The sequence below is a fragment of the Chelonoidis abingdonii genome, chromosome 6 (assembly GCF_003597395.2).
Source record: "Chelonoidis abingdonii isolate Lonesome George chromosome 6, CheloAbing_2.0, whole genome shotgun sequence".
Classification (NCBI taxonomy): domain Eukaryota; kingdom Metazoa; phylum Chordata; order Testudines; family Testudinidae; genus Chelonoidis; species Chelonoidis abingdonii.
Genome location: NC_133774.1, coordinates 13,849,949 through 13,862,598, shown reverse-complemented (window position 1 = coordinate 13,862,598; position 12,650 = coordinate 13,849,949). Strand labels below are relative to the sequence as shown.

Here is a 12,650-nt window from a genome sequence, read left to right as displayed (position 1 = left end):
GATTGGTTCTCTGGTCAGGTAACAGCCAGGCTTACTGAACTTGTTAACCCTTTATAGTCAAAGAGATATAAAGTACTTCTGTGCTATTAACTTTTCTTATCTGTTTATGACAAACATTTTAACCATATTTTTAGCTTTCAGTTAATTAGAATGTGGGAGACAATTTTAACCAAACAGTTGACTTGACAGTATTTAACATACTGGAACAGAGTTTCTAACAGCAATGTTCTTGCTAGGATATGGGTACCAGTCCCTTTTGGTGGTTTTATACTAGGAACAGCTGTGACTTTTTATAATCTGAAGCTTCCATTCTTCCCTTTCACTTTCACCTGCTTTTCAGTTATTCATAACTTTCTCAAACAAATTCATTCTAGGCTGGAATTTTCCATGGTTGGCTTTGGGTCAAATACAGTTTTTTTCTTTTGAAAGTTCAGCAACATGTTCTTAAAGGAATCAATTAAAAATATATGTTCTGATGTGCTCAGAAGCCTGGACAATGGCTGCCTATTTTCATAGCTACAGAAATAAGGTCTAGTTGACATGTAACGTAAGAGTAAATACAAAGGGACTGACTGATCCAAATAGGGCAGCTTTGTGTTGCGGGGAAGTGGGTGATTTCATGATACAAGTTGAAATGTTGTGATTTGGGAGGAGGGATAGCTCAGTGTTTGAGCATTAGCCTGCTAAACCCAGGGTTGTGAGTTCAATCCTTGATGGGGCCATTTAGGGAAGTGGGGTAAAATCTTTGTGGGGATTGGTCCTGTTTTGAGCAGGGAGTTGGACTAGATGACCTCCAGAGGCCCCTTCTTACCGTGATAGTCTATGACTTAATTCCCTTTATAATATGTACAAACTGTTTATATTCTGCTCCATTTGAAGTCAGTGGCTAAACTATTGACTACAGACGATGTTAGAATGCATTTATTTGAGAGATTTAGAGCCAGATTCTAATCTCGTATACACTGATGTAAATCCATAACAACCTCAATCAAATCTATAGTTACACTGCCGTGAAACCAGTACAAGTGAGATGCAAATCAGGGTCTTACAAAAGTGAGTCATTTACTTGCTTACCATATCTTCCTAGACAATGAAATCTTAAATGTTTTTAAGGTAGCTGAGTTACTAATGCAGGGATATTTATTGTATTTTTCTTAGGTATTTCTTAAGATGAAGGGCTCTAAAGGAAAACTCAGCAAGACACGTTTATATAAGAAAACTGGATCTAATGTATCTCAACAAACAGCTGTGTTTAAAGTCTCCAAAGGGTCAATTAATACCTTTAAAATTCATGGTCCAGAAATTGGAGAAATCCAAAACATCACCCTGGAGGTAACCATTTTTTGTGACTTGAAATTAGTGTAATTTGCTATGAGGGGGAAATATATATAATTTTATAGATCTGAATGGGTCACTTGTTTACAGTATTTTAAACTGAGGCTCACATAATTAACTGAAAAGTGAAGTGCAATCACAGCTCGATAGACCAGAGGTGAGTTGAAGGAAGAATAAGTTGTGACTCATCTTCTACTCATGCTATGCAAAAGCATGATAAAGATAATAAAACTGTCTGACTGTGCGATAATATTAACTTTGGAGGCTATAGATTTAAGAAGAAGTCATGCATGGGAACAGCAAATCAATCTTCCCAATTAGGTGACAAGGTATAGCAGTGAGAGAAACCCTGTGATAGAGACAAATTGCAAAATTCTGACCCAGGTCTCAATTTTAAGAAGTTCTTCCCCTCCAGCAAGAAAAGGAAAATAAAACCAAAAAACCTTTCAGGGATTTTTTGGGTCAACCAATAGGAGCTAGTTAGGACTTTGAGAATTGAATTCAGATCTGCACCCCCCCAACATTTTGAGGTGTTCAGATCTGGTGTGTTTTGGATTAAGGCCTAGAAATAATTCAACAATTATTATTTTTTCTTTGACAGCTTGAATTGATGACATGGGGATGAGGCTGGAGAAAGGTTTGAGAGGGAGAATACTAAAAAAGGAAAAGAAAGGAACATAAAAATTCTCATCACAGAGTATCTCCAATGTCCCAGAGTCCTGAGTCCTATCTTTGATAAATACCTATAAATATCCCTCTCAAACCTCTTGGAGCTAATACTATGATGGAGGGATGCTTTCTTCCTAATACATGAAGATTGCTGACATTGACTTTTTGTGTAGCTAGTGTTTCCGTAGAGTCTTACTCCTACAAATGACCAGACCCATTTTTTCTTTTTAAAATTTAAGAAGTTGATTTTGTTGCTCTTTTGTTACATAGCTTTCTTTCTGTTGGAACCACAGTGAAACTGGATAATACATAGAGTAGTAAGAGCTCTATGCGGTGTTGGTTTTACTACAAAAAAAATTCTTTAAAGAATGTTACGGTCTGTCTGCTGGCTTCTCTGCCTTTCACTCATGCAGACCCACTCACAGCTGCACCAGTTAAACCTCTTGCTCCAGCATTTTCAACCGTCTCAGGGAAACCCCTCAGACCACATGGTTTCACTCTGCTCAGTCTTTACCATGTGACCAATTGCTTTGCCTAGTAGTTTCTGTTGTCTCAGGCTATCTCATTCCTTCCATTTAGTCTAAAAGAATGGTAGGTAGCACACCCATCAACTTTAATAAGGTCTTTGATAGTCTGTAGATCCAAGTTCTGCTTGATGGCAGCCGTTAACAACATCCAGTGCAACACTAATTTTAAAAAAGTAAACAGCAAACCAGAGATTTCATTATGTGAAATATTGACATCCATGCAGGTCCTTAATAGGGTTTGGATCTTTTAGACCCATAGCACAAACCACTGTCACTTGAGCTAATGGAGTTATTAGTAGCAGTAGAACAGGGATCTGCAACCTTTGGCACACGACTTGTCAGGGTAAGTACCCTGGTGAGCCGGGCTGGTTTTGTTTACCTGCTCCATCTGCAGGTTTGGCCGCTTGCAGCTCCCACTGGCCGTGGTTCACTGCTCCAGGCCAATGGGAGCTGCGGAAAGTGGCGCGGGCCGAGGGATCTGCTGGCTGCTGCTTCCTGCAGCCCCCGTTGACCTAGAGTGGGGAACGGCGGCCAGTGGGAGCCGTGATCAGCTGAACCTGTGGACGCGGCAGGTAAAAAAACTGGCCTGGCAGGCACCCTGGTAAGCACCCTGGCGGGCTGCGTGCCAAAGGTTGCCAATCCCTGTAGTAGAAGGTTGTTATATTCTTTGTGGACCAGCAGCTAGAGCTGGAAGAAACACACATTTTGTAAGTGTTTATTCACAAATATTTGCTAAACAAGGAAGGAATGTAGAGAATCAAGAACACTGGATTTAATTCCAGGTGAGTTTTAGTGGCTATAGACCCTTGTGCGCCTCTCCTCCTAGCTGTCCTTTCCCTACTTCTGCTCCTCCCTCAACTCCTCCCTGGTATTTGACCCCACTGCTGTTCCTGTCCTCCATCATATTTGCCTCTGTTCTTGTCTGTTCCTGTCCTCCTTTCTTCTCTTGTTACTACTCTGCTTTTGAGCAAGTCATTCAACTTCCTCCTTGTCTTCCATGGTAAAGAGACATCAGGATGCAGAGGAGGAGGGTCATTGAGAGGCCAGGAAAGACCAGACTTGAGAGCAAGGAGAATGTGTCACAGCTGGGAGGGGCATGATATTTGTTTGAAGTTGTTAGTGACAAGACGAGCAGCAGAATTTGCAGATTCATAAGAATCTGACAGGGACTGCAATGTACATGCTTCTACAATGCCTCCAGGCAACGCATGACTGAGGTTATGGAATGAAAGACTATATAGATCTGAAACCCCAGAGAGGCCGACACAGACTGGTCAACATAGCAATGCCTGAACCACCTGCACATGCAAACTGGCAGAGCAAAAGCTAATATGATCAAATGCGGCTATTCTAATAACACAAATATATGCGAGTGTGCTGAGGTGCTGACTGTGGAGCATCTGCTCATTTCCTGACTCTTTGAGGAAACCTGTACAAAGGGGGCTTTTGCTGCAGCAATGGAAAGAGCCATCACTTGTTCATAGTTCTGGAAAAACATCTGGTTTGTGACAAGAACATGAGAAGAAGCAGCAGCAGCAATTTCAGGAAAAGTCTTGCTCCGTTCCTGTAGCTCTGAGTTGGAGCATGGTCATTTGCTGTGTGGAGATGGCGCATGTGAAGTCTGAACAATCCATAGGAGCTCTTTGAGGATGGAGGATAGCCTGTGCTGCCAGCCTTTAACAAAATTCATATGTGAATTGCACCTTTCAGGGGCTTACGACTTGGACAAATTTGGATGTTTTTCACAACAATGACAAAAGACACGTTCCTGACTCTAGGCCGACCTTGTGCCAAATTTCAAGCCCTTACAGGTCACCACCAGTCTTTTAGGACAATATCTAAATGAAAAGTCTTGTGGCATGTCCTATAGGTGTTAAGATTTGTGTGTGTCTGTGTATGCATGGGTAGTATATGGACGTTATGGCACGTAGATGTATGCATACATGTAACACATGCAGTGTGTGTGTATTGAAGTTTCACTAGACCTCACATCCCTGTAATCTCACTTTTTAAGGCTTTGCATGTTTCTGTTTAAGCATGATGGTCTAGAGAAGCAGCAGGCCTGGTATGTGGAGGAGATAACTGTGACCAATACAAGCCGTGAGAAGACTTGGCACTTCCTATGTCGACAGTGGCTGTCATTGTATCATACTGACTGCCAGCTCAGTCGCACCTTTATGCCCAATGGCAAAGGCAGACTCGCTGTTGTGGATGGAAAACCTGACCACACAGGTAAGCACAGTGCCGCACTTTCTGCAAGGAGGATTTCTTTCATGGTAAATACCTGCCTGTCCCATGTACACCCCAGTGTGCAATGTTCAGTTTCTTGGTGGTAATGTTTCATGCAAGCACATACATACGTACAGAGACATGACATAATAATTGGAGGATAGGACTCCCTGCGTCCATCACGAGGTGGGGATACATTCCTTTTATTAACATACTACCGGTTATCTGTATCTAACTGTACATGTTGTAACGTGAAATGTAAAGATAGATAATGCAGTTCCCTTTCACATTAGACTGAAATGTGTTGCTCTGTACAGCAGATGTCGGCTTGTATACTCATCATGAATTTTTATTGCCTGCTTTAGTGTCATGCTTGTATCTGGGAATCTAAGCATAGGTCACTACACTATTATTTAATTCCAAACTGTGAATGAGAGGCAGGAAAACTTCCAAGTTCATGCACATTTTTCTTGTTGTGAACTGACACAGTGATATTCCTGGGCTATGCATATCCATCTGGGTTGCTGTAGAATCTGGGACGCAGAGCTAACTAGACTTAAATAGTATAAATGGTGTTCCTGATTGAAAATATTGGCTTCAGGATCCCATCAGAGTGTTTCTTCTTAAAAACACATAGCAGTAGGAGATTTACTAACTGAAAAAAAATGACAACAATAATAAATAATACAAAGCAAGGCTGGCTTGCACTCTACATAAAATAGGATATGGGAAGGTGGCAGAAGAGGTAAGCAATAATTACTGGTTGGAAACAGGCAGAACTGGTAAGGAATGAACTCTATTCTCAAGCTTATAAGAGAACAATACAGTTTAAATACAGTGACTCCCTGAGGGAACTGATGGGCAGGATCCCCTGGGAAAATAACATGAGGGGGAAAGGAGTCCAGGGGAGCTGGCTGTATCTTAAAGAATCCTTATTGAGGTTGCAGGAACAAGCCATCCCGATGTGTGGAAAGAATAGTGAATATGGCAGGTGACCAGCTTGGCTTAACAGTGAAATCCTTGCTGATCTTAAACGCAAAAAAGAAGCTTACAAGAAATGGAAGATTGGACAAATGACCAGGGAGGAGTATAAAAAAATTGTTCAGGCATGCAGGAGTGAAATCAGGAAGGCCAAATCACACTTGGAGTTGCAGCTAGTAAGAGATGTTAAGAGTAACAAGAAGGGTTTCTTCAAGTGTGTTAGAAACAAAAAGAAAGTCAAGGAAAGTGTGGGCCCCTTACTGAATGAAGGTAAAGGGGCCAACCCTTTAGTTGGGGGGGGGAACAAAAGGAAGGGATTTTTTTTGTGGAAAAAGCTAATGTACTCAATGATTTTTTTGCCTCTGTCCTTCACAAACAAGGTCAGCTCCCAAGACTATTGCACTGGGCAGCACAGCATGGGGAGGGGTGACCAGCCTCTGTGGAGAAAGAGTGGTTCGGGACTATTTAGAAAAGCTGGATGAGCACAAATCCATTGGGCTGGATGTGCTGCATCCAAGGGTGCTCAAGGAGTTGGCGATGGTGATTGCAGAGCCATGACCATTATCTTTTTAAACTCATGGTGATTGAGGAGTTCCCTGATGACTGAAAAAGGCTAATGTAGTGCCCATCTTGAAAAAAGGGAAGGAGGAGGATCTGGGGAACTACAGGCCAGTCGCCTCACCTCAGTCCTGAAAAGTCATGGAGCAGGTCCTCAAGGAATCAATTCTAAAATACTTAGAGAAGAGGAAATGATCAGGAACAGTCAGCATGGATTCACCAAGGGCAGGTCATGCTGACTAACCTAATTTTGCCTCTATGAGGAGATAGCGGCTCCGTGGATGAGGGAAATGCATGGACATGTTGTTCCTTGGCTTTAGCAAAGCTTTTGATACGGTCTCCTACAGTATTCTTGCCAGCAAGTTAAAGAAGTATGGGCTGGATGAATGGACTATAAGGTGGATAGAAGTTGGCAAGATCGTCGGGCTCAATGGGTAGTCATCAATGATCTCCATGTCTGTTGGCAGCCAGTAATATAAGTGGAGTGCCCCAAGGGTCGGTCCGGGGCCGGTTTTATTCAATATCTTCATTAATGATCTGGAGGATGGCGTGGACTGCACTCTCAGCAAGTTGCAGACGACACTAAACTGGGAGGAGTGGTAGATATGCTGGAGGTAGGGATGGGATAGCGAATACAACCGAGGGACCTAGACAAATGAGAGGATTGGCGCCAAAGAAACCTGATGAGGTTCAACAAGGCAGTGCAGAGTCCTGCTTAGGAATGGAAGAATCCCATGCACTGTACAGACTAGGGTCGAATGGCTAGCAGAGTACTGCAGAAAAGTACATAGGGTTACAGTGGACGAGAAGCTGGATAATGAGTCGACAGTGTGCCCGTTGCCAAAAAGGCTAACGGCATTTGGGCTGTATAAGTGGGTATGCCGCAGATGGGGAGCTGATCATCCCTCTATTATGACATGGTGAGGTCTCATCTGAGTACACTGTGCTTCCAGTTTTTGCGGCCCACAGTAACAAGAAGGATGTGGAAACATGAAAGAGTCTAGTGGAAGGGCAACCAAAACCCTTGCGATTACTAGACCTCATTGTGGCCGGTCTGTGTATGCTCACCCTGAACCTATCGAGGCATTGAATGAGTAACTGGGATTCGTTAGTGCGCCACCAAGAAAGCCGAAGAATGGGCGGGATTGTACTCCTAAAGCCTGCCTTTAATGACTAACCCTGCAAGGAGGTATGCCAAAAGGGATGAATCTAGACTGTTCTCAGTGGTACCAGATGACAGAACAAGGAATAATGGTCTCAAGTTGCAGTGGGGGAGGCTTAGGGTGGACATTAGGAAAAACTTTTTCATTAGGAGAGTGGTGAAGCACTAGAATGGGTTACCTAGGGAGGTGGTGGAATCTCCTTCCTTAGAGGTTTTGTCAGATCAGTCTTGACAAAGCCCTGGCTGGAATGATTTAGTTAGGAATTGATCCTGCTTTGAGCAGGGGGTGGGACTTGATGACCTCCTGAGGTCTCTTCCAATCCTGATATTCTATGAAATAACAAACCTTAAGAATAAGTGAGTATGTAGATGGTGTCCTTTAAACCACATTTCTGCCCTATTGAGCCTTGACTTTTCAGGACATAATTTTGTGACACTTGCCTAGTTTTGTGGTAAAATAAATTAATGATCTGGAGACAACAGGAACAACTACTGCATATAAATCATACACATGAACAAATGGGCAGCTGGGACTAGAAACCTGGTCTGTCAGCTCAGAAGTCAAGCGGCGATAGCCTGTAGTTTAAGAGCAAACTTCCGAGCTTCCACAAGTCGCAGCTCCCTTTAGCCTTTTTGTAGGTCAGCCACTGGAGTACAATGTCTGTCTGTCTGTCTGTCTCTCTCTCTCTCTCTCTCTCTCTCACACACAAACGCGCACACACACACACACACACTTTAATGAGACCACGTGTGTAGAGAGTGGCCCATCTTCACAACTGGGTGACAGAATTAAGGCATAAATTCAGTATTGTCTTCCCTAACATGGTTTTATTTGTTAAAACTGCACTATAAACTTCATAGGGTTTTGTTCTGAGAGTGTTCACGCACGCTCCCAATCCCCACACATAGTAATCATAACAATCTCCAGTGTGATCTGTACAAACTCATAACCACCACTAGCAGCAAGTGAAACAATCGTTAAGAAAATGAATGTTTGCAGTGTAGTTGTAGTCATGTTGGTCACAGGATGTTAGAGAGACAAGGTGAGTGAGGTAATATCTTTCATTGGACCAACTTCTGTTGGTGAGGGAGATAAGCTTTCAAACTTTTCAAAAGCTTGAGCTCTTTTTTCAGGTCTTGAGAGCTCCATGTAAGCTCGAAAACTTCTCTCTCTCACCAAAAGAAGTTGGTCCAATACAAGGTATTATCTCACCCACCAGGTCTCAAGAAAATGAATGGGCATTCTATTATCGGCTCTGCCACAGATTCCTGAATGATCTTGGGCAAGTCACTTAGGCCAAAGTCATGAAACTTGAATGCCTAAGGTTAAGCACTTAAATAAGTGCCAGCCTTTCAGAGGTGTTGAACTCCTGCATCTTCCTTTTCTCCTGGGACTCCAGTAAATCAAGGGGAGTTGTATAGGCGGAAAACCATAATCTACCCACTTATTTAGTGCCACCTATTGAATCACTAACACCATTTTCTGCAGTGCCTCGCTGTTCCTTGGAGGTCTCTCATGTTTATATACTGAATTAGATATTCTCACATATGCACCCAACTTAGCTCGGGAAGGCTGATGAGATTGCTATTGAAGGTGACACAACTGCAATTTATTTTAATGCTGCTGTTAGTGCTGGAATAACATCATTGCTAAAGGTCAGAGGCCAGCCTTGACTCACAGCATTTTGCCTTGTGTTTTTATTTACAGGGAAGAGAGTAAAGAGAAAAAATCAGTTTAACTTTACCTTTCCTGAGTTTGTCACATCTTATTTTTCCTGCAATATTAACATTGACATGTGGTGTGGCAGATTCACGCTAGGTCTGTCTGCAATGGAAAGGCTGCCAGGATAGGTATTGAGGCAGCCAGTGCAGGTGCAAATATTGGGAAAATGCATACTAGAGATATTCAGGTGTTGGGAATTAGGACCTGTGGCAGAGCCAGTCTTTGGGCTACTGAATGCACACAGCTGGCCCGTAGTAGGCTGCGTAATTGGCTATGCCACCTGAGCGGACAGGTCAGCAGATGCAGTTTAGCAGCTGCTCAAAGCATTTTCCCATGGCTGTGACAGCGCCTGTGCCTGATTGTTCCCAGCCTTGGCCCCTGCCTTGCCTTGCTCCAGGTAACTGGGTTCTGACTCTCAGTGCTGATTCCTGACCTCTGACTCTGACCCTGGGCGCTGATTCCTGGCTACCGATGCCTGCTCTAATCAGTAGGCATGCTCCAACCACCAGCTATGACCACTCATATCGCAGTCGCTGAGAGCAGAACTGCTGTCCATACCCCCTGACTTGAAGTAGTAATAGCAGCCGAATCACATACAGGGTTTACAGTTTTGAGCGACGGCTTTCAGCACCCGCAATGTGAACATTGTTCTAGCGCCCTTAAAGATGTCCTGGGATGTGCTGATTTGACACATGAAGTCAGTAGTCTCTGGTGGGAGGAGACTGTGGAAACCTCTGCAGAACCCCAAGCTGCCCAGCATGGTTGAACTTTTAGGGGAGGGTAGTGTTAAAAATGTTGCCAGTGTTCCCCAGGGGTGAGTTCCCCTGCGGACGGCATTGACCAGGCTGGCATGGGAAATTGTAATTTGCACCTCCTTCTGCCAGCACAAGTGAATCCTGACTAGTTTCTTTTTACATTTTAATAAAGAAAAATCAGAAAGGTTCAGGGTCAGGTTTCCCTTTGTGAACAAGACTTGTTATTGTGAACCTTAATTGGCAGTCAGGTCACCACCAGTGCACTGCCTAAAAATAGGCATCTCCTTGCTTTATTTATTAATTAGGGTAAGTATTTAAAGGTTAATGTCCAGGGCTGCAAGCACTGTTATACTAGACGTCAGCTGTGCTATAGAAATGTACAGCTTCTGTTATGCTATAAGGGCAGAGGTCCACATTTTCAATAGTGGCCTTTAATTTTGGGAAGCTGCAGAGTGCTCTGCACTTTTGAAACTGGGGGGAATAGTCTGTTGCCAGTTAAGTACTTGAGCCTTTAAATATGTGTAACGAAAGTGCAGTGGTGTACATACAATAGGTCTCTGTGTTCATAATCATGCATATTGTACAGTAGATGTAAAATGATTGGGATCTGATTTTTATAAAACATTGCGTTCTTCAGCAGCACCTTCTAGGGACAAACTGAACACAGGCCTATAGCATATTGCAAGCCAGTGGGCACTAAACGGTGGCTCCCTAACGGAGTTGACAGGGGGCATCATCCTGCTGTACAGTAATATTTCCTGGCAGTTGCTGAGCATAAAATAAGAACATAAGAATGGCCTTACTGGGTTAGGCCAGGGTCCATCTGGCCCAGTATCCTTTCTTCCAACAATCGCCAGTGCCAGATATTTCAGAGGGAATGAACAGAAGAAGGCAATTATTGTATGATCAATAATGTCTAGTTGTCCAATCCCAGGCTCTGGCAGTCAGAGGTTTACGAACACCCAGAGCAGCTTGAATCCGTTATCATCTTGGCTAATAGCCATTGATGGACCTATCCTCCATGAAATTATCTAATTCTTTTTTGAACCCAGTTATAATTTTGGCCTTCACAACACCCCCTGGCAACCAGTTCCATAGGTTGACTGTGCTTTGTGTGAAGAAGCACTTCCTTTTGTTTGTTTTAAGCCTGCTGCCTATTAATTTCATTGGGTGACCCCAGATTGTTGTGAAGGGGTAAATAACGCTTCCCTGTTCACATTCTCCACACTGTTCATGATTTTGTAGATGTCTATCATGTCCCCACTTGGCTTCCTCTTTTCTAAAATGAGAGCCCATTATGGTAAAGTGTCTCTGGAATAGTTGTCTTTTTTTTTTTTTGAAGGAACAATAACACCTCTTCAAAATATGTCTTGATTTTAATGGTACAGCAGCTCCACTGTAGTTAAGCTTATGTCATGTCTTCTGTTTCAAGGGCAACTTTCTACTTGTTATGTCAACTGAAGGATGAGTTCACAGCCATCAGTTTCAATGAGGTCTCTGAGCCATCCAGTCATTAGTACCTCAGTTTAACAGCACAAAGCAGGAGAAAAAACATTTTTGGAGGGATGGAGGGGATGAAACTCAACCCTCTCGGTTAAATGACCCCAAATTTTGATAAATAACACTACCCTAAACCCCCTTGAGCCACAAATTTCAAAGCAATCCAAATTAACAGGTCAGATTTTAGAGTACTTGAAAGGGTTGCACTTTAAAGCATATAAAATAGTGGGAATGGAACCCTCTAGCTGTTTTTCTGTATTGGCACATGAGCACTGTAAAAGTGCACATTTTCTTAAATATCACTCTCAATTTGCATCCCCTGCAGATTTAGTGGGTGTCACACACTGCCTTCGGTAAAACTCAACAGACTGAGACCATTTTGACCTGCATCACATCAATAAATTGACTTCTATCTCTGAACAAAAAAACCCACCTAGAAATATTTGGAAAAATGATTATTCTTTTCTGGGTTTATATCTCTGCAACCCCTAGTTCAAATGACCCCAAATTCGGGTTACTAACCCTATCACGCACCCTCCTGCGGCACTCCAAATTTCAAAGGAGTCTGACATGTTGATTATAGAGATCTAAGTTAATCACAAAGGGGGTTTTGAACTGTAACTGGAGGTTGCTACAATCTTTGAGTCGTGGGTGGCAATTTTATTTTCTGGGGAATGTAATAAAAGTCTTTTTGGGGGGAAAATTAGATCTGGGAATGCTTCCTGGGAGGGGAGAGGTATGAGGGGGTAGAAGAGTGGAAGAGATGCCAGGGCTCAAGCAATTAGGTGCAGGGGCTCAAGCAATTTTTTTCCTTTCATAATTGATGTGGTAAGCCTAGAGGTGCTGGGGCTATTAATTGCCAAGCCAAAAGGCAAGCCCTGGCACAAATTAAGCTCTGCTCTTGGCACTGTAAGATTCAGGAGGTTCCAGATTCTGGTGTACACTCACACACTTAGTCAACTCCCCAGAAAGAATACCACACATGTAAACTTAAGAGTCATATCTCAGCCTTTTACAACTCCCTTAGGGCTGGTCTACACTATGGGGTAAAATCGATTTTAGATACGCAATTTCAGTTACGTGAATAACGTAGCTGAAGTCGAATATCTAAAATCGATTTACTCACCCGTCTTCACCGCGCGGGATCGATGTCCGCGGCTCGCCATGTCGAGTCCAAAGGAACTCGCTTTGGAGTTGTGGAGTCCAGAATG

General features: G+C 43.0%; 1 protein-coding gene across 1 annotated transcript in view; it reads left to right on the top strand.

Annotated features, from left to right (window-relative positions):
• Positions 1–12,650, top strand: part of LOXHD1 (lipoxygenase homology PLAT domains 1) — a 297,238-nt gene that overhangs the window by 15,579 nt on the left and 269,009 nt on the right. The window contains exons 5-6 of the mRNA XM_075066837.1: positions 1,159–1,332; positions 4,568–4,763. Of these exons, the coding sequence (XP_074922938.1) occupies positions 1,159–1,332; positions 4,568–4,763 (370 nt within the window). The remainder of the gene's footprint in view (positions 1–1,158; positions 1,333–4,567; positions 4,764–12,650) is intronic.